At 39.3% G+C, this 27,964-nt stretch overlaps 2 protein-coding genes across 2 annotated transcripts in view; one reads left to right on the top strand and one right to left on the bottom strand.

Moving 5' to 3' along the window:
• The window catches only part of coq5 (coenzyme Q5, methyltransferase), a 49,682-nt gene extending 30,844 nt beyond the window's left edge, over nucleotides 1–18,838 (top strand). Inside the window, exon 7 of the mRNA XM_051921313.1 lies at nucleotides 18,406–18,838. Coding sequence (XP_051777273.1) covers nucleotides 18,406–18,507 — 102 coding nt within the window. The 3' untranslated portion in view covers nucleotides 18,508–18,838. The remainder of the gene's footprint in view (nucleotides 1–18,405) is intronic.
• A 2,915-nt stretch (nucleotides 18,839–21,753) lies between these two features.
• Nucleotides 21,754–24,371, bottom strand: LOC114668850 (dynein light chain 1, cytoplasmic). Its single transcript, XM_028824834.2, has 3 exons — nucleotides 24,222–24,371; nucleotides 23,472–23,609; nucleotides 21,754–22,180 (listed from the first exon to the last, which is right to left on the bottom strand). The coding sequence occupies exons 2-3, from the start codon at nucleotides 23,601–23,603 to the stop codon at nucleotides 22,043–22,045; spliced, it is 270 nt and encodes an 89-aa protein (XP_028680667.1). The 5' UTR covers nucleotides 23,604–23,609; nucleotides 24,222–24,371; the 3' UTR covers nucleotides 21,754–22,042.
• Between the last annotated feature and the right edge of the window lie 3,593 nt (nucleotides 24,372–27,964).

Here is a 27,964-nt window from a genome sequence, read left to right as displayed (position 1 = left end):
AGGGAGGAAGAAAAATGCATCTTAGCAGGATGAGCTGAAAGGCAGAAAACAGTGCTAGTGGGGGTGCCAGTCCATCACAGAGTGCCACCTAATTCACTCATTCTGGTCAGATTGGAGTTACCAATGAACTGGAATTATAGGTGGTCCGGGCCACTGCATTATGATATTGGTTTGGTCTCCATCTGTGCAGAGTGTGCCTTTTCTCCACAAATCCCTGTCATTTTTGTTTGTTACTCTGATCTTCATCTTCATCCTGCCTTTGGCTTTCTCTTGCCACAAAAGATCCTGGCTTTCATAACCCTAATATTATATGAAGCAGATTCAATTATTTGCTTGATGGAATACTAATAGTTTAAAAACATAAATCTAATTTTGAGCAGGACTTGCAAACATTTTGCTTAATTCTTACATGCAGATGATTTGGACTTCTGCCAATCTGATCAGGAGACCCCGCTATACATACAGTGCCTATAACAAGTCTTCACTCTTTGGAAGTTTTCACATTTTATTTTTTAATATAACATTGAATCCCAGTGGATATAATTTAGTTTTTTTGACAACAAAAAGAGAGTCTTCAATTCCAAAGTGAAATCAGATCTCATCAAAATGGTCTAAATTAATTTCAACCGTAAAGCACTAAATAACACTGATCTGCAAATAAATAAAGAAAGAATTAAAATGTGCTTTAGTTAGAAATTTTAGACATTCTTTAAACATTTGAGGATGCTTGATCCAAATCACAATTGCTCTGTCACATCCAATTTCAGAGAGATGAAGGTTTTTAAACAAAAAAACAATATTTTAAAGAAAGTTTTGCGGGAGATGTTTCCGGGGAAGCTGACCTCCCTGTGTGGTGATGTCGGGTGGTCTTCATGTTCACCTGCTCTCACTCCATGCGATTTCTTCTTGTGGGGCTTTCTCAAGTTGAAGGTACACACCGACCTCAAAACATTGAAGCCCCCAAGGACGCTACTCACCACGAAATCACCGCTATTCCCCTTGAAATGGCTGAACGAGTCATGTGAGCGTTCAGAAATCGTCTTGAAGAGTGCATCACCAATGATGGCCACCACCTTGAAGACATCGTTTTTAAAACACAGTGTAAATAATCTATTTTGTATACCCTTTCTTGTGTCATAATGAAATTTTTTTAATCTTGGTGCATTTTTGTAGAATAAACATTTGAAATGTGGTACTTCTTTTTGGCTCGTCCTGTATATTTTTAAAATCAATTATTCAGATGTGAAAAAATAATAAATTGCATTTCAAATTGTTTAAAATATAATTATTGCTTACAAAATGTAGTCACTTGGAAATTGTTTTTTCCTATTTTAATCCTCTTATGGTGTTTCATGGTGGAATCTTCTTCTTCCTCTTCATCTTTTCCCCCTTCTATATGGAGTTAATGTGCCTGATCATTCAGTCCTGTACAGCTCAGTCCAGTACCTTCTCCCCTTCAGACTCTTTTATTTCAGATCTTCTTCTCCGTTATCCATCGACCACCACTTTGGCCTTCCTCACTTCCTCTTCCCTGTACTTCCACTCCCACCACTCTTTTGCCCACATATTCCTGGTCTCTCCTCATCCCATGTCCACACCACTTCAGCCTCATTTCCAGTACTTTCTTAGAAATCTCTCACTCTTTTTTGAACCTCTGATTGTCTCTTTTCTTATTGTGTCATTTGTTATAACTACACACATTCATCTAAACATTCTCACTTATGCCATGTCTAACTTCTTATCTCTACTTCTAATTCTTCATCTTGAGCTACCACTGATCTTAGATATTTAAATGTATCCTCTCTTTTTACAGGCTGTTCCTGCAGGATGACTTCTGAATCCTGGTCATCATTAAACCTCAAATAGTCTGTTTTCTTCCTAGTTGTCTTCAACCCTCAGTCTTCCAAAGCCCATCTCCATTCTACCAAATTTCTCTCCACTTTCTCTTTTCTGGTGTTACACAACACAATATCAATGGCAAAGTCGGCACCAGGATTGATTGGTCTTTGATCTTAGGAGTTGACACGTCCATAATCAGATCAAAGAGGTAAGGACTTAAAGAAGATCCCTGGTGCAGACCACTTCTAATAAGAATCGTATGTGTTACCCAGCACTGCCCTCACTCTCTACATAACCTGGACAATCCTCACATACTTCTCTGGTCCTCCTTCCTATCTCATGCTCCTTCAGACTACTTGACGTGGCACCCTATCCTAAGCCTTCTCCAAATCAATAAATGCCAAATGCAAACCTTTCTGTTTCTCTTGATGCTTCTCTATGAGTTGTATCAATGCAAAGACTGCAGCATTTGTTCCTCTACCTGTCAGAAATTCATCCTCCCCAAGCCTTCTCTGTAAATCCCTTTCCCAAATGTTCATTGTGTGTGACATCAGCTTTATCCCTTTATAGTTTCCACAATCCTGAATATCACCCTTCTCTATATAATTGGGTACAATCACACTGTTCCTCCACTCCTCTGGTATTCTCTAATATCCATTGATCTTCTGCATTAAATTCCATAATTCATCTACTCCCTTTTCCGTTAAACTGTGCTACACTTCTTTTGGCATTTTATCTTGTCTCGTTGCCTTTCCATTTTTATTCTTTTCAGTTCCTCCTTTATGTCCTCCTCCATATTCTTGGGAATTGCCCATCATTTGGGTCTCCATCCCCAAATACTGCCCTTGGATTTTCTTCATTCAGCAGTGTTTCAAAGTACCTCCACTATCTCGTCTTCATCCTATGATGCTCACTCAAGACCACACCTTACTCATCTGTCATCTGCTCTATCTGACTAAAATCCTCCCCAGCCCTGTCCATAGTACTTGCTATTGTAAATAACCTTCTCTCTCCCTCTTTAGTCTCCAATTTTCTCATACATGTCCTCCACAGGTTGTGCTTTGGCACCTGCCACTACCCTTATTGGCTCCTCGTTTGCCTGCCCACACATTTCTCCATCTTCCTCCTTCTCTGATTGCCATCATGTCTTCATTGCCTCCTTCTTAGTCTTATCACATCCTGCACCTCTCTATTGTACCGTCTCTTTGTCCCAGGGGGGTCCCCTTTCTGTCATCCTACCCAACACCTCTTCATCTGCTCTTAATATGACATTACTATTCATTTCCCACCTTTCCCCCACTTCTCAAATGACTGCTTTTTATCTTTTAGTCTCCACCACTTTATCATTGGTGCTGTTTGAATCACTTGTTTCACGTGAAATGACCAACAGAAGCCTGCTAACACAGACTTGCTCCACTTCCTTTAAATTTCTATCTATATCTCTCAAAACATTTTTTAAACCAGTAACATTTGTTGTCTCAATAAGAGCGGACTGTGCATTCTTTTACCATTTGCTTACATGTTATCAGGTGAAGACAATGGTTGGATCAACCCAACCTTACTGTACATATTTCTGTTAAAAACATTTAAACAACAGCCTTCTATCCTCTGGAGAAAAACAAACATCTTTCTTACCTTCTAAATTCAAATTTCTCATTATTTAATAAGAAAAGAGAAAACAACAATTACAGTATGTAGAGCAAGAAATGATGTTGGGTTGTGACCAACTTAGATAACATCAAGAACGAGGAAGACTGCTGTTTAACACCTCAAAGTATACTTAAAATAATATTCTGAACATGGAGAATAATTACTCTGTTAAAAATTGATGTTTTTTTAATCAAATCTGATATCTTCTGGCAACAGTTTCTGGTAGAGAAATTCCAATTTCTGTAATCGATTTAGCACACCTAAATCTATAAATCCGTGTGTAGGCCCCATCTACTGGTCGATAACCCATAATATAATAATAATAATAATAATAATAATTCATTACATAATAATAATAATAATAATAATAATAATAATAATTCATTACATTTATAGGTGCTGGTCATAAAATTAGAATATCATGTCAAAGTTGATTTTTTTCATTAATTCCATTCAAAAAGTGAAACTTGTATATTAGATTCATTCATTACACACAGACTGATGTATTTCAAATGTTTATTTCTTTTAATGTTGATGATTATAACTGACAACTAATGAAATTCCCAAATTCAGTATCTCGGAAAATTAGAATATCAATTAAGACCAATGCAAAAAAGATTTTTAGAAATGTTGGCCAACTGAAAGGTATGAACATGAAAAGTATGAGCATGTACAGCTCTCAATATTTAGTTGGGGCTCCTTTGGCCTGGATTACTGCAGCAATGTGGCGTGGCATGGAGTCGATCAGTCTGTGGCACTGCTCAGGTGTTATGAGAGCCCATGTTGCTCTGATAGTGGCCTTCAGCTCTTCTGAATTGTTGGGTCTGGTGTATTGCATCTTCCTCTTCACAATACCCCATAGATTTTCTATGGGGTTAAGGTCAGGTGAGTTTGCTGGCCAATCAAGAACAGGGATACCATGGTCCTTAAACCAGGTACTGGTAGCTTTGGCACTGTGTGCAGGTGCCAGGTCCTGTTGGAAAATGAAATCTGCATCTCCATAAAGTTCCCAGACTCTGGGACCTTGATTTCCAAAGGAAATGCAAAATTTACTTTCATCAGAGAACATAACTTTGGACCACTCAGCAGCAGTCCAGTCCTTTTTGTCTTTAGCTCAGGCGAGACGCTTCCGACGCTGTCTCTTGTTCAAGAGTGGCTTGACACAAGGAATGCGACAGCTGAAACCCATGTCTTGCATACGTCTGTGCGTGGTGGTTCTTGAAGCACTGACTCCAGCTGCAGTCCACTCTTTGTGAATCTCCCCCACATTTTTGAATGGGTTTTGTTTCCCAATCCTCTCCAGGGTGCGGTTATCCCTTTTGCTTGTACACTTTTTTCTACCACATCTTGTCCTTCCCTTCGCCTCTCTATTAATGTGCTTGGACACAGAGCTCTGTGAACAGCCAGCCTCTTTAGCAATGACCTTTTGTGTCTTGCCCTCCTTGTGCAAGGTGTCAATGGTTGTCTTTTGGACTACTGTCAAGTCAGCAGTCTTCCCCATGATTGTGTAGCCTACAGAACTCGACTGAGAGACCATTTAAAGGCTTTTGGAGGTGTTTGGAGTTAATTAGCTGATTAGAGTGTGGCACCAGGTGTCTTCAATAGTGAACCTTTTCACAATATTCTAATTTCCAGAGATACTGAATTTGGGACTTTCATTAGTTGTAAGTTATAATCATCAACATTAAAAGAAATAAACATTTGAAATGCATCAGTCTGTGTGTAATGAATGAATCTAATATACAAGTTTCACTTTTTGAATGGAATTACTGAAATAAATCAACTTTGTCATGATATTCTAATTTTATGACCAGCACCTGTATATAGCGCTTTTCTCAGTACTCAAAGCACTATCCACACAGGGAGGAACCGGGAAGTGAACCCACAATCTTCCACAGTCTCCTTACTGCATAATATCAAGACTACTGCAGTGCCTCCACACAGCCCACCATAGTAAACTGGCTTCCTTGCAGCCTCAGGCTAAACTGCAATTGATCACAGGCAGACCATGTTTGGCAGTCAGGTGTTTCCTGGTAAAAGAAAACTACTCTGAATCCAAACTGGGAGACTGGCAGATACCACTAAGCCGCTGCCTTGTAGCTTTTGACTTTTTAGTTAAAGGCGAGGCCCACCACCGAGAACTGTGGCTGGTATCAGGAAGGACAGCTGGTTAATAAAAAGCTTGCCTAAACAAAATAAATGGACATTTGACTTTCTTATAACAAACAAGACTGGGGGCTATGTCAATACAGAGCAACCCCACACGAATGTGTGAAAACTTTAAGAGGAAGAAGAAGAAAGTAGTTTTTATGTCCTGTACCCAAAACGTGCCATTTGAGACACAGCCAGGCCAGTAGCCTCAGCACTCGAGAAGAATCTGCAAAGTGCTGATAGATAAATGCTGTCTGTTCACACCAGCATCCCATCGTCTGCACAGGCTCCATACAGTTGTGTTTTACAGGTTTCTGCACCCCTTCTGATGGACTGAAGATACCTTAGGAACTTTTCTCCCCCTCATTTTTATTCAATGGATGTAAAAACATTTGAACATTAGAAAAATGTTGAAGAGAACTGGCCATTCAGCTCAGCAAAGCTCACCAGTCCTATTCACTTAATTCTCCCAATATAACATCAAGACAAATTTGGAAAGTCCCTAAAGTCTACCACACTACTTGGTCACTTATTCCATGTCTCTGTAAAGAAACACTTCCTAATGTCTGTGCAAAATATTTCCTTAACAAGTTTCCAACGGTGTTCCCATGTTCTTGATGAACTCATTTTAGAGGCACAGACTTGATCCATAATTTTAAACACATCCCTGCTTACAGAGTAATTGAAACATCCGAATCTGTTCCTTGGAGAGTCGCAGTCAGGATGGCTGATGGAACGGTCCTTACGGATGACACTGCAGTTGTGACCCGCTGGGCTGGCTACTGTGAGCAGTTATTTAAAGCTGATCATCCGTCTAGGACGTTGGATATAACTGGATCCACGGTTCTTGAGGCTGATTCTCCAATTAGCTGTGAATCACCCAATCTCACTGAGATTGTACAGTTGGTGAACCAGCTGAGGAGGGGAAAGGCCGCAGGGATCTGTGACATCTGGGGTGAACTTCTCCAGGCTGGTGGTAAGGCTGTCCTCCTGGCATTGCAAGAAATCTTTGCTTCCATTTGAGAGACTGGCATCATCCCAACTGACTGGAAAACGGGACTTGTCGTCCCTATCTGGAAAGGGAAGGGTGACCACCTGGATTGCAGCAACTACAGGGAGATAACGCTGCTCTCGGTGCTGGGTAAGGTCCTTGCTAGGGTTGTCCTCAATCGGATCACTTGCTCACCTACCAACAACCAGAATAGTCTGGTTTTGTGCCTAAGAAGTCTACCATTGACCATATCCTGGCACTGATGGATCTCACGAAGCGCAAAAGCTAATATCGGCAGAGTTTCTTTGCAGCCTTTGTCGAATTTCGTAAAACGTTCGACTCAGCTGATCGAGCTGCCCTGTAGGTCATCCTGAGGGTTCCACGGGATCCCCTCAAGGTTGCTGGATATCATGGCCGGCCTGTACACTGGTACTGTGAGTGCTGTGCAGAGTGGAGGCAGGACCTTTGTGTTTTTCCCAGTTGATTCTGGGGTTCGACAGCGGTGTGTTCTGCTCCTACTCTGTTCAGTGCTTGTATGGACTGGGTGTTGAGCAAGGTCGTGGGGTCCAGTGGCTGTGGGGCATCTGTTGGTGAAGAAAGATTCACAGATCTTGACTTTGCTGACGATGCTGTGATCTTCACGGAGTCAATGGAGGCTCTGATCAGTGCGCTCGAGAGACTGAGTGAGGAGTCTGAGTGTCTGAGCTTACGAGTGTCCTTGATAAAAACCAAAGATCCAGGCCTTTAATGACCTCTTGGGCACGGCCATCATCAATGTGTCTGTCTGTGGAGAGAGTGTTGACCTTGTGGAGAGGTTTACTTCCCTTGACAGTGACATTCATGTCTCTGGTGACTCTTCCTGTGAAGTCAGTAGGTGAATTGGGAGAGCATGGGGGGTCATGAGGTCGCTGGAAAGGGGTGTGTGGTGCTCCCGATATCTATGCAAAAGGACGAAGGCCCAAGTCTTTAGAGTCCTGGTGCTTCCTGTCTTACTAAATGGTTGTGAGACATGGATGCTATCCAGTGATCTGAAACGAAGACTGGACTCCTTTGGCACTGTGTCTCTCCGGCAAATCCTTGGGTACCGTTGGTTTGACTTTGTGTTGCTCATGGAGTCCCGAATGAGGCACATGACCTGCATTGTGAGGGAGCGTCAGTTACGGCACTATGGACATGTGGCGCGTTTCCCTGAGGGTGATCTGGATCATAAGATCCTCATTGTTGGGGACCTGAGTGGCTGGACCAGACCAAGGGGTCGCCCAAGTAACACCTGGCCTGCGGCAGATGGAGGGTTATTTCTGGAGGGTGCAAACTGGGATCCCGAATTGTTTTGTTGTGTAGTGGGTGCAGGCTCCCCAACTTGACTTGACTTGATTTGACTTCAGTCAGGTCTCCTCTTAATCTTCATTTGCTTAAACTGAAAAGGCTCCGCTCTTTTAATCTTTCCTCATAACTCATCCCTGAGCCTGGCCGCTCATCTTTAGACTTTTTTTTAGCTCTGCTATGTCCTTTTTGTAGCCTGGAAAGTAAAACTGCACCCAGTACTCCAGATGAGGCCTCACAAGTGTGTTATAAAGCTTGAGCAGAAACTCCTGTGACTTGTACTCCATACACCAGGGCGCTATATAACCTGACATTCTGTTAGCCTTCTTAATGGCTTCTAAACACTGTCTTTATGAGTGCAAAAATGTGCAAAAGCAAAAATGTAATAATTTAGTAAATTACAGATTATCTGCCAATCCATCTATCTTGGTGTCATCTGCAATCTTAACCAGCTTGTTACTTATATTATTATCCTAATCATTTATATAAATTAAAAATAGCAGTGGCCCCTGCTTCCTGTGCCTGAGCTGATTCTGCACCCATCTAAAAACATCACCCTGAACTCCCACTTATTTTAGTTTGATGCTCACCCTCTCATCTAGCACCTTATCAAATGCTTTCTGAAAGTCAAGATAAATAATACCATACGCACCACTCTGCTCAGACTCCTTTGTTGTTTCCTCACAGAATTCTACCATGTTAGTAAAACGCAGTGGCAGACCGTGCATTTCACACCTAGGCCTTCAGTAGTGCTCCGTCTGAATCAACGCGCCCCTCAAAAACTAATTTATGGTTATAAAAACCATCTTAATATGCAGAAATACAGTATAAAGAGCCGTTGCATCGCAGATAGATAACTTCTGTAGCCACAATAAATACCTTTATTGAATAGACAAACCAGGGGTGAACAAGTTCCTTTCTACTGCAGCTACAGCCACGACACTCATAAAAAACATCAATAATAACTCATAAACTTGCAATATTAATTAGGAAAATCGCAACATTTTACTCACCAAAAATTCTGATTATTTGTAAACAAAATCCATCCTCCTCTCTTTCCTCAAAAACAGTTCAATTACTCTGTCGTACAGATTATCCGTGAGCTTCAGTTCCATCACGAAGTCCCTTTCTATCGCCATCGAAGCTAATGCTGAAAGTCAAACCTGCCCTGTCGTATTTCTGGCATAAGTTTTAATTCACTTTAGGGCTGAAAATGTCCGCTCGACAGAAGCAGTGGACACGGGAATGCTCACCGCCAAACATACCAATGTGTACAGCTGCCCCATGATGCTGTCATTCAGATTTTTCTGATGAAGGAAGTCAAGGAGATCAGTGGGAGATTTTCCTGCAAAATCATCCATGGCGTACATTACAGTCAGTTCTGTTTTTAGCCGAGACAGATCAAAAAGTGCTCCGTGGCTCTGTGTTAAACTGGAGAAGGCTGCATGCGGGAAATTTTTTTTGTATTCCCGAAACTTCTGGGGGTCGAGGAGTGTGACAAACATCAGTTTTTCGTGGTCTTGAAATCTGGTCTGTGTCTGGCAAATAATATTGTCCAGAATCCTGCCATGGAGTTGGCGGTAGTGCGCGTGAGGATCTTGCACTTGACCTCTTCGTGCGCTCGGAGCGCCTGCGGTGCATTCGGTGGCCTCGTAGAATTCCTCATATCGGCTTCTATCTCGCTCAACGGTGTCACAGAACTCCTTTACCCTAGCCAGACAAAACTGCACATGCAGTTTTTTGTCCTGTAGTATTGAAAAGAGCACGTCTGAATATTCAAAAATGCAATTGAATGTGTGAAGCAAAAAACAAAACTCAAAATCATCCAGACGTGCTTTAAATCCATCAGCACAGTGCACTGTGTCCTCATCATACTCATCATGATGCTCCAGAATGTGATGAAGCAGTTCCTTTAGAGCATCTCTCTTCTCTGTCGGATAGAGATAACATCCTCTCTAGGGCCCTCTAGCAGGCGTACAGCAACGTCACTGTATTCAGACCCATTGATTGGATAGAGTCTATCCAATCAATGGGTCTAAATACGGTGACGTTGCTGTACGCCTGCTAGAGGGCCCTAGTGAAACGAACTCAAAATCTGATTGGTTGAAGCAACAGTTTAATCGACATTTATTTTGTGTTAGAGGGCCTGCAGAATGGATTGTGAAGGCATCCAGGCAGACTTCTTTGACTTTGACCCTGCCTGGCAACAAATGATGGCTGTAATGTGATTGGTTAAATGCTTTAATACGAAAATACATATCTGGAAGCAGCACAGCCATCGGAAAAGCTATGAAAGAAAGCGGACAGACTATTTGGAATTATTTAATAAGTATTCATGGACAAAATATAATTAACATCAGTTTGTGATTCAGATATTTTTTTAGGCCAGCAGAGAAGGCCTTGAAGGCCCTGACGGCCCGCCACTGGTAAAACGTGATCTCCATCTTGTGAATCCACACTGACTGTTCAGTAAAACTCCTTCTCTTGCCATGTGCTGCTCACCCTTATCCATAGTAATTCCTTCCATTAATTTGCATGTTTAGGTTACTCACTTTTTTGTATTGGTAGAGTTCTATATTATTCTACTTTCCCCTTTTTTATTAATTGTGAGGCATTTGTCAGAATGCCTCAAATCTTATAGAATTTACCATTGTTTAAAAGGTATTGTACTTTATAATTTCTCCCCACCTTCCCTTCTACATCTATAATCTCAGGCAATTACATAAAGTTAAAGACAAACAGGAGTAAAGTTACAACTTTACATAATGTATAATTAATCTATAATAATAAAAGGCAAAGCCCTCACTGACTGACTCACTCACTCACTGACTCACTCATCACTAATTCTCCAACTTCCCGTGTAGGTAGAAGGCTGAAATTTGGCAGGCTCATTCCTTACAGCTTTCTTACAAAAGTTAGGCAGGTTTCATTTCGAAATTCAAAGCGTAATGGTCATAACTGGAACATATTTTTTGTCCATACACTGTAATGGAGGAGGCGGAGTCACGTATCGCGTCATCACACCTCCTACGTAATCACGTGAACTAAAAACAAGGAAGACATTTACAGCACGAGTCACACGCGGGAACGAAGGTAAATGACGTTAATTTTTGACTGTCTTTTAATACTGTGTGAGCATACATATTAACACATATGCAATTAAACGTGTGCATTTACGGGGTGATTTCTCAGGCTTAAAAGCTCACCTTTTATCAAACGCGGGAAGAAAGGTAACTGACGTTGTTCACTGTCTTTTAATACTGTGTAACCATACATATTAACACATGTCCAATTAAACGTGTGCATTTACGGGGTGATTTCTCAGGCTTAAAAGCTTGCCTTTTACTAAAAAGGTAAATGCAAAACTATTTTCAATCAGTTTATTGAAACGCTCCCGTTAAGGATTGCAATAACATATTCGCGAGATAAAACAACGAAGTAGGGGGAAATGGAGGAACAGCCGCAAACAGCGAAGAGCAAAAAATTAATTAAACAATTGAGAACGGAGCGAGTTAAGCATACAAGCATGTTCATAAGGGAAACAAAGCACGGTGTAAAACGTAAGTTTAAATTAAGTTAATAGAAACGCTCCCGCTGCGGATTGCAATAACATATTCGCGAGATAAAAGTTTAATGAGAAGACACGAGGTATAAACGAAGCACACGCCGTGGCGCAACGTTAGGGGCAACAGTTTCAACCATTCTATGATCTGCTTCTCGTAACTGAAAGACGGCACATTGCGGATGTTAGCCGACTTGATGACTGCAACGTTAGGGGCTTCAACTATGCCGCTGACGCAACATGTCAGTGCCAACACTTTGCAGACTGTACTTAAAAGACACGCCCTCCTCACTGGACAGTTAAAAACACCAATCAAACTAACGATGACATCAAGTATTACCCAATCAAAAGTAGGAAAGGAGGCATCTTCATAAAATGCGTGTGGGATGATTTGCATGAGACGCTGCTTTAAAAAAAAAATGATAAAAAAAATACGGGATAAATCCCGTCCAGTGTTGATTCAAAACAGGACGCGCAATTACCATATTCGCCCCTGCGAAGCGCGTTGATTTTACTATATATATTAAACTATTTCAACCATTGTATGATCTGCTTCTCGCAACTGAAAGAGGGCACCGTGGCAGAAGTTAGCCGACTTGCTCACCAACCACAAGCGTTACCTGGTAGGTAACCACCCATACAATCAGATTGTGAATCAGACTACGAATGCCTGCAATGTAATTACCCCGATCTACATGCTGTCAAATGAACGAACCACACGCCGTGGCACAACGTTAGGGGCTTCGCCTCTACGTCCGAGGATCGATTCCCGTATGGGAGTGCAGTGACTGTGTACTCCTGATGACCCACAATTACGGTGAAACACGTGTCGCATACTATGCATCTTCAAAGCACTGTGTAAACAGTAAGTTTAAATTAAGTTTATACAAACGCTTCCGCTGCCGTTTGCAATACCATATTAGATGACTTTGTAACAGAGTTAGAATTGCTGGAGCGATACATTTTTAACTGCCGGGTCATATCGCGTGTTCTTGGGTAGGTACACCAAAAAATGTATACATTTATGCATGTAATGGGCAAACAAAAGATGTACTATACCCGAAAGCACTACAGTAGTACTCAATGTATCTTTACTTCTTAAATGTTAATGTTTTACTGTTTAATAATTTATACGCTTCTTATATGTTATTCAGATTCTTTTATCAAAATACCAGTAACAGCGCACTGCACGATAACGTGGAGTGAATACACTTGACATGACCATTCATAGTATTTATCCTCTTTCTCTGTACGTTTACCATTCGTTTGCTCAGAGGTTGATGCGCTTGCTGCTTAATGAGCAGCTCTTCACCCTAGCGTCCCGCTGCTTCTCTTCTTTCGTCGGCATCTTTTCCCGTTAAAACTGATTTTTTTTAAAACTTAATATGTTTTCTTTAATTTTTCAGTTAAGCTGGCACTTAAGTCTTCAATCTGCCTCAAGAATGATTAGCGAAGGTGGTAGACAATGAAAACGTCAGCCGTATGCATCCGCCACGCACGCACTGGTGCGCGCAGCTGTGAGTTGATTCTACAATAAAATAAAATAAAGATAAAAAGAGTAATAACTTGCAGCACCGCTATTCAATTACACTTGCCTAACGCCTCTCCTAAGGGGAAATACTGTGGGATCTGGGCATCCGTCAAAGCAGCAATCACAAGCCCGATTAGAAAGCGGGAAGCTGTGATTTGTCCTCTCCCTCCCATGTAACAATCACAGCCCGTGTTGCAACGCACTATGTATATATGTGTATGTGTGTGTGTGTATATATATATATATATATATATATATATATATGTTCATATGTGTGGGAAAGCGAATAGTAGACGTGACGTAGTATATGTGTACCAAATTTCAAGTCAATAGGTGAAACGGTTTGCGAGCTACAGCTGATTTAAAATCCTGGACAGACAAACGAATAGCCACGGTAGCGTATTATAGAAGAACATTTTACTGTTTAATAATTTATACAGTAATCCCTCACTTATCGCGGGAGATAGGTTCCAAGGCCGACCGCGATAACTGAATTTCCGCGAAGTAGGGACACCATATTTATTTATTTAACGTGTATTTGGACGTTTTTAAACCCTCCCTGTATTGTTTACAACCCACCCTTTACTCTATTAATAACAGGGACAACTGCTAAGCAATATGAAATCGGTAGATAAGCTTACACTTACTGTATAGCGAAGTACACGTAGCTATATATGACGTGATGATGGTGATGAATATGCTGCGCAGTAAAATGATGACACTTGCCTAATGCCTGACTTTATTGAAAAGAAATAGGCTCGTAGGCTCGCTGGCTCTCAGCTGCACACGCACTCTGGCGCTCTCTCTCTCAGCAGCACTGAGACCCCCCCCCTCCCCCCTCTGCTCTCAGCTGCACGCGCACTCTGGCGCTCTCTCTCTCTCTCTCTCTCAGCAGCACGGCTATTCGTATACCGAGTGTGCATTTGTGAACCGAGGTTCCACTGTATATTTAAAAACCCGCGAAGTCGTGAATCCGCGAAAAGTGAACCGCGAAGTAGCGAGGGATTACTGTATTTATATGCAATGTGCTTCTTATATATTACTTCATATTCTCATATGATAATGATGTTAATGTTGTTTATATTGATTTCTATGTTATTGTAAGTGCTCTTTATTTGTGGAAAAATAAATTTTGCAATTAAACTTATTTTATACATACATTTTATTTTTTTCTCTTGCACTCAGTGAGCGAATCCACTGGGTAATCAGCTATATATATAGATATAGATATAGATAGATAGATATAGATAGATAGATATAGATAGATAGATATATATAGATAGATAGATAGATATATCCATCCATCCATTTTCCAACCCGCTGAATCCGAACACAGGGTCACGGGGGTCTGCTGGAGCCAATCCCAGCCAACACAGGGCACAAGGCAGGGAACCAATCCCAGGCAGGGTGCCAACCCACCGCAGGACACACACAAACACACCCACACACCAAGCACACACTAGGGCCAATTTAGAATCGCCAATCCACCTAACCTGCATGTCTTTGGACTGTGGGAGGAAACCGGAGCGCCCGGAGGAAACCCACGCAGACACGGGGAGAACATGCAAACTCCACGCAGGGAGGACCCGGGAAGTGAACCCGGGTCCCCAGATCTCCCAACTGCGAGGCAGCAGCCCTACCCACTGCGCCACCGTGCCGCCCGATATATATATATAGATAGATAGATAGATATAGATAGATATATGTGTATGTATGTAGATATACAAATATGTATATGTATATATATGTATATATGTGTATATATATGTAGATATACAAATATGTATATATATGTGTATATATATGTAGATATACAAATATGTATATGTATATATATGTCGATATACAAATATGTATATGTGTATATATATGTCGATATACAAATATGTATATGTATGTATATGTATATATGTGTATATATATGTAGATATACAAATATGTATATGTATATATATGTATATATGTGTATATATATGTAGATATACAAATATGTATATATATATATGTGTATATATATGTAGATATACAAATATGTTTATGTATATATATGCGTCTGTATGTGTATATACAGTATATATATATATATATGTATATATATATATATATATATAATGTGTGTGTATGTATGTATGTGTGTATATGTATGTGTATATATATGTTGATATATGTATATATATGTGGATGTGTATATGTATATATATATGTATATATGTTTATGTATATATATGTTTACATAACCTCTTTAACACACTTACTTCTCCGCTGCGAAGCGCGGGTATTTTGCTAGTATATATATATATATATATATATATGTGTATATGTGTATATATATGTATATATATATATATGTGTATATGTGTGTATATATATATATTTGTGTATATATATATATATAAATGTAATGAATTATTATTTATTATTATATAATATGTGTGTATATATATATATATATATATATATATATATATATATATATATATATATATATATATATATATATATATAATGTGTATATGTGTATTTATAACATATATATATATATATATATATACACATACTAACGGGATGTGCCCCCTATTCGCTCCATTCGCCCACCTCACAACCCCCACCCCCGGGCGCGCTTCAACATGAGCCACTTCATGTCTCTGCCAATCACGTTGTGAAGGAAGGGCTGAACGCACGCTAAGGAGATGCAGACGGATCAGCTGCTGGCTGTCTGCTAGCTGCTGCCATGCTGCATGATCTGCATGTCGTGATGTGCATCGATCATTTAAAAGCATGTACAGCAGCTGCTGCTGTGATGCATGATCTGCATGTCGCGCTGCGCGACGATCATTTAAAAGCCTGTACAGCAGATGTCCTTCTGTCTCACTTCCTTGTCTCGTGAGACATTACAGTGTCTCCGAGAAATTGTTTGTAAGTAGAGAGTGACGTGCAAGAAGTCTCACTGGACTTCAGAGTCTCTCTCCGAGATTATCACGTCTCGACCCAAGATTTTTTTAATATAATATATACATACACACACACATATGTATATATAATATGTATATGTACTTGATTGATAGATGCCTCACAGCACAACAGCTTTAAGCATAGGTTCATTCACAGCTTAACAGTGGCTGAAAAAGCAAGTTTCAGTTCCAACTGTGAAGAAGAGACTGTGTGCTGTAGGTTTGATAAGGTGAGTGGCAGTAAGAAAGCCATTCCTTAAAGGACAAAATAGGGCCTTGAAACACTGGCTGTGGACTACTGAAGACTGGACAAATTCTTAATTTTTTCAACCACTGTTAAGCTGTCCTTGAAGCTATTGTGCTGTGATGCTTGTATTACACAAACTGATGACCCTCAGAAACTTGTCCTCTGATTGGGTTGTGACTTTGGATCTGCTGGATGTCTTCTTGAATTCTAAGGGTGATAATGCCCTGTCTCATTTCATTTGTTAATTGCTGTTTTCTTGCCATTATCACTGGAATGTTGTCTAAGTTGTACTTCAGAGGGTCTGTTGTTATTGCAACTCTGCTTCAAGACAGACAGAGGATTTTTAAGTAATCAACAGAAGTTGGGACAGCTGTTCAAATTGTTTTCTTCAACTTGCAAGGCTTAATTTACATTAATTGCAGAAGAACACCTGTAGGTTGCAACCTATTAGTTGTTGTCTAAAGATGGCCCATTTGTAATATTGTTTCCTTTTTTTCACATTTTGCTAACTTGATCTTTAAATTTAAACCTTTGGCCGTTTACTGCTTACATTTTCACCATTTTAGGTCATCAATTTAATTTCAGCTGATTAAATTTGGAGAAAAAATGAAAAATTAAGATATTCTTAAACTTTTGATCAGTAGTGTATATACTGTATCCAGCATATATCCTTTTACATTGGAGCTGTTATACTAGCAGTTCCATAAAGCTAACTGCAGCTAAATTATGTCTTTTTGTTTTTTGAGAAAAAAAAAGCTGTTGAAGGTTATCAGCTATCACACCCAAAATCCTAACAATTCATGTTGCTCCATGCTAACAGGCTTTGTTATAAGCTAATTTTAGTATATTAATATATTAGAAACCGTCAACTATTCTGACTCTGGCAAAAAATGGGAATCGTTTTGTTCTCCCTTTTGCGAAAGGGCATGTTAGCTTTATAATTTTTTTATTTCAAATTCTTTTTTTATTGTATTTTTGTTTAATATTTGTTACAGTCCTAATGAATGAACCTCCATGTAGACAACAGTGTTCTGGGATGTGTTTTGGTATTCCAGCTATATATAGTATATTATCTAGTAGATAAAAAGTGACAAATGAAATAATATAAAAGGTTTCACTAGAAATAAACAGTAAATAAACCCTTGACACAGCCTTTTCACATGCATTTGTGCTCTATACTTTCGGGCCTTGCTCAATAAATTTAAACCTAGTGAAAGTGGGAAAATTAGAGTGGCATATCAAGCCTTTTGATTATCTACTGTGACCACTGCAGGTAGCTATTGACTATATGAGAGGTTCTTGTTTTGAGTGACCTGAAGTGTGGAGATATATTATACTGCCTGCCTGATCCATGTTGTACATACAGATAGTTCCTGTGTAGTGCAGTTTCAGATCTGAAATCCATCCCATTGCAGTTTGTACTTTGAATGAGCAGATGCACTACAAATCCAAACCACTGTGGATATTTTCAGTAATTATGTACAAGCTCAATTTGGAGTAAATCTTTTTAAAATCGCTGCTGAGCTGTTAAAGCAATAATTTCCCTCTAGTACATACTATTTGTACTAGTAAGCCTGGGAGTTTTAAAATGATTCCACTCCATTGACTGTGATACCATTTACATCAATAGCTTTAAAGGGATGTCTCCTAAAATCCAGTCATTTTAACAGTTTTTATAGTTTAGATCTGTGTTGTTTAGGGACTATCAACTGGCCAGCTGATCCATCTTAAACAGAAATGATACCAGGCTTATCAGAGTGGTGTCGACACCCAGTAATTTGCATCATTAATGTCTGAATGCTAAAGTTTGATTCAAATACAGTCCACACCAACAGTATCTGCTTTGCTAGTTTGCTTTCCTATTTTTGTGCAAAAGAGAGCACAATTTCTAATCATTCCTTCATTTGCATTGACTATCAACGAGTCTTACAATTTAATTTTAAGATGTTATTTTTTTATGTTATCCCAGTCCTTGCACCTATACATGTTTGGCATAAAGTTCCAAATTCTCATTTTTGCACCATATAAGAAAGCTTTTGGTTTTGAATTTTTGAAAGGCTGCTTAGTCTAATGGAAAAAGAAATGAGCAATGGAAATTAATCTTTTTGAGCAGGGAAAACCAAAAATATTTAAGTTGTGTTCTCCCCTTTTATATTCCAGGAGGAGTTCAAGGCTATGATTGAAGATGCAGGGTTTTTTAAGGTCCAGTATACCAATCTGACAGGAGGTGTGGTGTCTATTCATTCAGGATTTAAGTTGTGAGTTTAGCTAGCGGAATGCTAGAAAGGAAGGCATTGCTGGATGAAAGAATCTGCAGTCTTTACAGCCCCACAACCTTAGACCTGGTTGGTTGAAAGTAGGTTGATGACAATACAATTCCACTGTGCAACATGACTATACAGGTTTGGACTGATGTTTGTGTCTGCAAAACGGCCTGTGAAGTATCAATAACTGATGCATGAGAATCAGTGTTTGCACAAGAAACAAAACTGACTGGTTTTTGATTTGGAATGTTTTGTGGGTAGGTCAAGGGCACTTGAAGAAAAAAATATCTTTTATTTATGTTAATAAATTGACAGTCAAAAACTTTTAATGACCCGCATCTTTTTTTTAACCTGATAATTTATATGCAACGTCATCACTGTATAACTGGAAATATTAGTTTTGACTCTGGTTGAGGTGACTGCTTATTTTGGGATTTGGAACGGTTTGTTGGTAGACCAAGACATTTCTGTGTCTTCATCTGTTGTGATTATTGAATTAATCATTTTTCAAAGATGAAACAGTAGGTAAGAACAGATTGGCATATCTGGTGAGATGCAGCAATTCATAGCTTCTAAAGGTAAAATAATTCCACAATTACCAGTTTGCATTCTTGCACAAAATGCTCATCAGTGAGGTGGCACACAAATTTGTTCTGGTTAAATTGTATCATGGTATTATTATGGTTAATATTACTCCTGCTATACAGTAATGGTAGTTCATCCCAATTTAACAAACAGTAAATGGAGTAATGAAAGTTCATTTAGAAAGTTCAAGGCACATTTTTTTCAATAAAAGCATAATTGATCCAGGTTTTTAATTTCCGCTCTCAAAGAAAGTAACCCTGGATGGAGATGTTCTCCATACCACTCAACCTTGGTTTAATTGATAGTTTATTTACTAAAACTAAAATTGACAAAATATTGTTTGAATTGAGACAATCGCATAATGAAAATTCTGCATAGACTATAGTCAATGGCATTGTCCATTCATTTCATGTGGTGGTTTCAATTTCCTGGACATTTACAGTTCTTTTTCAGCTACATCAACAAATTTTCCACTTGGTACAACTGTGTTCCAGGCTTCAGAATGGTGTGAATAGTTTTTCCTTTTACATATTTGATCAATCTGATAAAATGTCATAACTACATTGCCAGTAATAGCATCGATAATTTTTGCAGCATTCATTAGTGACTGGCTTCAAAAGTGCTGTCTCATAATTTCATCATGCTATACATTGTACTAATGTGGAATAATCATCTTTCACTGTAATAGGGCTAACATGAGCCTACAGAGTTATTTCACAACAGTTCTTCCATGTGGTCCATTATTATCCCATCAAGTATGATCAAAGACACCATTCAGATTACATATTCTGATTCCACCTAACCCAACTCAAGGACAAGTTTGGAATTGCCAATTAATAAACCTCCTGTCTTCTGTAATGTAGGAGGACAGCCAGAATACCCTGAGAAAAAAAAAACTTGATTCAGGCAGAATGCATTAACTCCATATAGTTGTTTGCCCATGGCAATTAAACCCAGGTCACAGGATCCATGAAGAAGCAGGACTTGCCACTGCATTACTGCGTCCCCCAACACCATTCTCATCTGTGTAAATTAATAATTGGATAAACAAAACCGCATTCGTGTTTGTCTTTCGCACCAGCTGGTGTTGGGACAAGATTAGTATGTAACAGGCATTACTACCTGTGAAACCTACTTCTGAAAAATGTCAACTGAAAATTCTAGTAGTTTAATGCCCATTTGAAATGAAGACAAGCAATTCCTTTGTGCTATTTGCATATCTGAAACTTTGTCTTACAGTCCTCCTTTAGAAATACATGCTTCGTTCAAATTGTAGTTTTGACTTCTGTTTTAAATTTTAAGAGAGAACCATTTACAGGCTGGAGAATGACAAGGTGTTACACACTAAACAAGTACATGCAAGCAGGAATTTGTCAGAGCTATGTATAGGTGACAAGAAGCCTATAAATCTATAAAAAAAAAAATTCTTTTTTTTTATCTCTCCTGAAACAGACCAGTAGCACTTGTCGTTTCCTCTGGTGAATTGCTTTACTTCCAGATGAAGGAAAGTGGCTTGTGTAAGCAGAAAAGAGTGACAACAACTTCTGTTGTTTGGAGGATACTACTTGAAGTATCTGGTAGTTGAGTCATGGCAACTGGACTTCTTTCAACTCCAGGTGCCATGACTCAACTACCAGGTAATTTCACCTGGATGACCGAGAAGTGTTGTTGAAGTGTTAGAAAGTGGAACGTTTGAGGCTGTTGATTTATTTATTAGCCGAAAAATAAGCCAAAGGAACCTTACCTTTGACACAGATTCACATTAGCATGGTTAAACTCATATATTTTGATAAGAGGTAAAGCCAAATGCAAAAAATATGAAGCACATTTCATAAATTCATGAGCCATATAAGCAGGTCCTGTATTCATGTTCTATATTAAATTCTATTCTCTGCACACCACCCTTAACCCAACAATAAAGAATGACAAGAGCCTGTTAAAACATTAGGCTAAACCTGCCAAGTACTTGTACAGCCTGTTTTTTTAAAGCCTCTCACTGTACATAGGTCCTTGAGTCCACATTTTGTAAAAGTCGAGCACGATTCCTGAACAGTTGCAGTGGTTGAGGTACTCAACCAGGTACTTGTACCACAGGGCCACTGGAAGCTGTAGCATAAGAAAGTTGCTGCAGAGTACAAGACTGAATCTATCCTAGATGGAACATTGGTCTAATGACTACATCCACCATTGCCTCGAACAATGGCAATTTAAGAGTTAACAGACATTAGCCCTTAGTTTAAGTGTGCATGAACTGTGTCTATTGCCAAAATTTAGTTGTAATTTTATGTACATTTAGTTGCCTAATTAAGATAGTAATCTACTCCCAGTTTTTCTCACTTTACAACCATTTACTGTAGTTTGTTTTTTTCTTCTTACTGCAGCTCTTTTTAAAGTTTGCCGTTTTCGTGCTCAGATTTGGATACTTACTTAGTTAGGTCTTGGCCTTCTATCTGAAAACACAGAATATTTAAGACCCCTTTGTATAACCACACATAGACAGGACAACACACTTCTGCATATTAAAATGGTATAGAACATTTTTGTGCCAAAATATGGAGGCCAGAATTCTTAATAGGCAAATCAAATATCCAAAATAAAACTTTACATCACTAAAGTGCACGGTCTGTTTATCTTGGTCTTTATCAGCAGGAGATCAAAATTTTTTTTTAAATAAAAAATGGTTTTATTAAAGTGTCATCTCATTTGATCTGCTTTGCATAATAGAAAATTCATGAAAATAAATACATGTAACAAGTCTGCATCTCCTAACAGTACTAAACAAAGACTGGAAGCAGCAATATATGGGTCCCTGAACCTTGAAAGAAATAAACTTTATACACCCAAAAAAAGAAAAGTCAAAATGAGCCTGTCCCTTTCTGCAGTCGTAAATCTAGGTGGGGTAAGCAGTTGTTGTATAATTGAAACAAACGGGCATCTCCAGTCTCTTTCTATCCAGACTTAAATAGCAGGATGGCCACTTGTCCAAGGTAGAAGTAAATGAAGTGTTTAGTTTCATGAGTCACATAGCTTCCAAAATTTCTTCCCACGATGCAATGCCATGTGGGGTTATATTTTTTGTCAAATTCCTGAAAGAAAGAATTCAAATCTGTCACATTTTATACACATACAAGCAATACTAGTAAGTCTTGTGAAGAGAAACAGTAACAGCTAAATTCAATATATTTATGTGCAGAAGAAAATAAGATAACCTTAATACATCGCTGCCAAATATATGCCAACTGTTAAAAGATAATTGTTTGAAATGTTTGTGTCAATGTTTCCCAAAAGTACATTACCTTTACTAAAACAAAACTTTAGGAGGCTCAGGCCCCTCCTGGACCCCGTGATCATCAGAGGTGACTGTGTGCAGGGGGTATAGACCTATAAATACCTGGGAGTGCAGCTGGATGATAAATTGGACTGGACTGCCAATACTGATTCTCTGTGCAAGAGAGGACAGAGCTGGCTATACTTCCTTAGAAGACGAGCGTCCTTCAACATCTGCAATAAAATGCTGCAGATGTTCTATCAGATGGTTGTGGCGAGTGCCCTCTACGCCGTGGTGTGCTGGGGAGGTAGCATTAAGAAGAAGGACGCCTCACGCCTGGACAAACTGGTGAGGAAAGCAGGCTTTATTGTAGGCACGGAGCTGGACAGTTTGACATCCGTGGCAGAGCAACGGGCGCTCAGCAGGCTCCTATCAATTATGGGAGAATCCACTGCATCCACTAAACAGTGTCATCTCCAGACAGAGGAGCAGCTTCAGCGACAGACTGCTGTCACTGTCCTGCTCCACCGAGACTGAGGAGATTGCTCTTCCCCCAAATTATGCGATTCTTCAATTCCAAGGGTGTGGGGGATAAATGTTAACATTCAAATTTATTGTCTTTTATTATTTAATTTTATTTTTATTATTTATTTGTCTTGTTTTTTTACCTGCATTTATTACTCTTTAATATTGTTTTTTGTATCAGTATGCTGCTTCTGGAGTATGTGAATTTCCCCTTGGGATTAATAAAGTATCCATCAGTTTTTTCCATAAAGTGCGACTTAAAAATAAGTTCTTACATGAAGCTACTAAAAACAATGTACTTCAGCTGATCTTTAAAATACTGATTGTAAAGTGATACCGTCCATCCAAGTGAAATTCCAGGAATCTGTCCAGGGGCCAAATTCCCTACTTACTAGTTTGGTTATCCCAAAAAATACAAGACCTATTAAGGACGGTACTTGCTTGATATAACAACTGTGTACCTTGGCAGTAGAACATCTGGCAGAAATGTCAAGAGTAATGGAAAAATGACACAGCCCTATTTCGGTTTTAAACAGTGACTGTGTTCTTTTAAGGTAATGCAAAATTGTAGTATATTTACTCACCTTTTTGATGTAGGCTGCAATATCTTTCTCAATGTTGTATTTCTCCAGTGCTTGGGTGGCGCACTCTACAGCATCTTGCTGCATCTCTTCTGACATGTCGGCATTCTTAATGACTGCTTTTCTGTCAGACATGGTCTCCTGTTGGAATTGAGGGTTTATTAGATTGTATTCATGGGGTTTCGATCAAGTAAACCCAATTACAAACATGACGTCACGTTGTGAGACTGTCTTGTCATGACGTCAGCAGACCACGCGCCACACTATAGTAGTAACTGTAGAAACTTCTAGAGTCACCCATACAATTTCCCGGCTGTAGGCGAGATTCCCAAAAGGCGCTCCTCTCAAAATCCCGATCGCATTTATATACGAAAAGTCAAATTAGCTGTTTGGAATGTACCACGATCAAAATGGTTACAATCTCTTATCAGCCTGACCGCTAATATTACCAGCATAAATCACATAAACAGAAGTAAGAAGTTTAATAGTTACATAATGATAATCGCTTTGATTTTTCTTTTGAATTATGTTAGGCATATACTTAAGTAAAAAAAATAGATTCAGTCATCAGCATATACCAGTGATCCATCGCTGTAAAAATATTTATTTCCTAAACGGATAGGTAATAGAATTCAAATACAACATTGAAAATTAACTTACATTGCCACGTTCATATTCTAGATAATAAAAAAATATAGCAACTAAACAAAATCAGTAATGCGTGCAAAAATTTCATAACGGCGTCACAGTTACCTGCTGTAGTGTTAACGCTTTCCAGTAAATGAACACGCTCGCGTTGCGATCAACTTCTGAGTCTGGCGCTGCATGTTTGCTAGTGGGCTACCTTCAGCTGTTGGTTCCTGCCCACTGTGTTCCCTGATTGGTAAGAAAGTACGCACTGGTTCCTTTCAATTGGATAGGATCCCTTTCCTCCCTTGGTTTTTAGAGTTGCATTTTATTTCCAACCAGCATGCACCGCGACACTCACGGCGTCTCTCTCCATGGAAATCACTTGAACGGCGTCGTAGATTGGATGTTTAAGCATGCGTTTCCAGGAAACGGCGTTGTAGACGCTGCAGAGTTCAAATTCTAGGGCAACAGACACGTGTGTTAACACGCGCAGAGCAGGAAAAATGCCTTTCTTGTAGCGTAGGCGCAACGAATGCAATGAGTATGCCTACTCTTGATTTGAAGTCCTGAATGATATTATCATTACCATTTAATAAAGTTTTATTGTAGTATGATGTTGTATCGTGTTAGCCTTAATGGGTGCAATGAGAAGTCATGCAAAAAATGACACCTTTTATTGGCTAACTTAACAGATTACAATATGCAAGCTTTCGAGGCAGCTTATGAGTTTGGTTTGACTGAAAACCTAAGTTTTAGGAACAACAAAACAGCATCAGAAATGACCATGTATGGTGTGGGTAATTTCTGGAATGCTGAAGCAATAGTTTTGTCTATACATCCAGTTTTTAAACCCACTTGTTTTATTTCACGATGTTGAGGAACAGAAGCCTACCATTTAAGATTTGTTCAACCCTAGTAAATATATCATTGGGAGAGTAACATGCTTAGTTACAGCCAAACAAAACGTTGTATTGAGGATATGCTTAAAAGGAAGTAGGTGTTTTCAATTGCAAATCTCCAGCATAGCTGGCAAAATGAGAGTGCTTTCTCATCAGCACTGCTAGCAAGACACACTATCATTAGTTTATGATATATGTTAAATTCAATAATATAAAAATTGATATGCTGTGAAATCCTTTTTTCATTTTTTTAGGTAACTAAGAGAGCAGGTCAGATTAAAAATAGTAACATACTGGTATTTGTTAATAAAGATAGCTACTTTTAAAGATCATTAGGAAAAAACTTGTAGCAAAACAATAAACCGATTCAAAACAAAAGATATGTCTGTGAAATAACACATAATATGTATACTAGGTTGATAACTGTCACGGCATACATTAAGTTTTAGTGTGCTTCTTAATACAAGGTATTCTTTAAATGACGCAATGCAGAAACCTATAAAAGATACTTTAACTGAAGCAAGTAGTTCAGCTCCAGCCTAGATTTGGCCTCTGGTTAAGTAATATCTTGCAGGTGCTCAGTGGATTAAGCCGAATTGCCTTTGCATTAGACTTGAAGCCACAAGACTGTAGGTTTGTATAGCACCCCTGGATTTTCATTTGATTTAGAAAAATCATCTTGAATCATTATGCATCTATTAATGAATATGTTACTTAAGCATGTAAAGTGACTGGATGTGATATGTTGCCATAACAAGTAATAAAATAATTTGGTTGTTTAGCAAGCATTTAAAAAGTAAGGTTTAAATCAAGGGTGCTGTGGGGAACAGGAACCTGCAGCCACTGCAGCCTTCCAGAACCCAACCTGAGCATCCTAATCTAAATGCTCTTTTCTTCAACTATATGTGTTTGTTTCTTTCTTCAGTTGATTATAGTATTTAATTCACTTTCTATGCCTGTCTCAGTCAGGTTGACCATGTAGTCACAAGAAAGATGTAATTCATAGGTCAAAGGGGTCTGAACTCAGTCCCTGAAGGTCACAGCAAGTGTCCATTCCAACCACATTGAGAATAAAAAAATTAAGCACACCAGAGGAAAGAGTAGCTTAACTGAAGCCTGTATTTAGATGGATTTTTTTAAATTAATGATTAGTTTTTTTAACAAAGGTTTACTGAGATGTATCATTTTGCAGATCTTCACTATCACTTGGTTCTCTTGTTTTTGGAAAGATTTCTCATTAATCACTTATAGCTTTGTTGGCTATGGGTTTAGCCACCGTCCCAGCATTTCTAGTGCATTTTTTTAAATGACATGTTACTCTTCTAAACGTACAGTGCATCCGGAAAGTATTCACAGCGCATCACTTTTTCCATATTTTGTTATATTACAGCCTTATTCAAAAATGGATTAAATTCATTTTTTCCTCAGAATTCTACACACATGATGACAATATGAAAAAAGTTTACATGAGGTTTTTGCAGATTTATTAAAAATAAAAAAAATTGAGAAAGCACATGTACATAAGTATTCACAGCCTTTGCCATGAAGCTCAAAATTGAGCTCAGCTGCATCCTGTTTGCCCTGATCATCCTTGAGATGTTTCTGCAGCTTAATTGGAGTCCACCTGTGGTAAATTCAGTTGATTGGACATGATTTGGAAAGGTACACACCTGTTTATATAAGGTCCCACAGTTGACAGTTCATGTCAGAGCACAAACCAAGCATGAAGTCAAAGGAATTGTCTGTAGACCTCCGAGACAGGATTGTCTCGAGGCACAAATCTGGGGAAGGTTACAGAAAAATTTCTGCTGCTTTGAAGGTCCCAATAAGCACAGTGGCCTCCATCATCCGTAAATGGAAGAAGTTCGAAAGCACCAGGACTCTTCCTAGAGCTGGCCGGCCATCTAAACTGAGCGATCGGGGGAGAAGGGCCTTAGTCAGGGAGGTGACCAAGAACCCGATGGTCACTCTGTCAGAGCTCCAGAGGTCCTCTGTGGGGAGAGGAGAACCTTCCAGAAGGACAACCATCTCTGCAGCAATCCACCAATCAGGCCTGTATGGTAGAGTGGCCAGACGGAAGCCACTCCTTAGTAAAAGGCACATGGCAGCCCGCCTGGAGTTTGCCAAAAGGCACCTGAAGGACTCTCAGACCATGAGAAAGAAAATTCTCTGGTCTGATGAGACAAAGATTGAACTCTTTGTTGTGAATGCTAGGCGTCACGTTTGGAGGAAACCAGGCACTGCTCATCACCAGGCTAATACCATCCCTACAGTGAAGCATGGTGGTGGCAGCATCATGCTGTGGGGATGTTTTTCAGTGGCAGGGACTGGGAGATTAGTCAGGATAAAGGGAAAGATGACTGCAGCAATGTACAGAGACATCCTGGATGAAAACCTGCTCCGGAGCGCTCTTGACCTCAGACTGGGGCGATGGTTCATCTTTCAGCAGGACAACGACCCTAAGCACATAGCCAAGATATCAAAGGAGTGGTTTCAGGACAACTCTGTGAATGTCCTTGAGTGGCCCAGCCAGAGCCCAGACTTGAATCTGATTGAACATCTCTGGAGAGATCTTAAAATGGCTGTGCACCAATGCTTCCCATCCAACCTGATGGAGCTTGAGAGGTGCTGCAAAGAGGAATGGGCGAAACTGGCCAAGGATAGGTGTGCCAAGCTTGTGGCATCATATTCAAAAAGACTTGAGGCTGTAATTGCTGCCAAAGGTGCATCGACAAAGTATTGAGCAAAGGCTGTGAATACTTATGTACATGTGCTTTCTCGATTTTTTTTTATTTTTAATAAATTTGCAAATACCTCAAGTAAACATTTTTCACGTTGTCATTATGGGGTGTTGTGTGTAGAATTCTGAGAAAAAAAATGAATTTAATCCATTTTGGAATAAGGCTGTAACATAACAAAATGTGTAAAAAGTGATGCACTGTGAATATTTTCCGGATGCACTGCATA

This window comes from Erpetoichthys calabaricus, chromosome 18, assembly GCF_900747795.2.
Source record: "Erpetoichthys calabaricus chromosome 18, fErpCal1.3, whole genome shotgun sequence".
Classification (NCBI taxonomy): Eukaryota; Metazoa; Chordata; class Cladistia; order Polypteriformes; family Polypteridae; genus Erpetoichthys; species Erpetoichthys calabaricus.
The sequence above is the reverse complement of the archived record's forward strand: the minus strand, read 5'-3'. Positions and strand labels throughout refer to the sequence as shown.

Excerpts from the sequence above, each read along its gene's own strand:
- LOC114668850 (XM_028824834.2), bottom strand. The coding sequence starts at position 23,603 with ATGTCTGACAGAAAAGCAGTCATTAAGAATGCCGACATGTCAGAAGAG. Across the intron at positions 22,181-23,471 it reads TTGCAGCCTACATCAAAAAG|GAATTTGACAAAAAATATAA; the intron begins GTGAGTAAATAT and ends TCTTTCTTTCAG.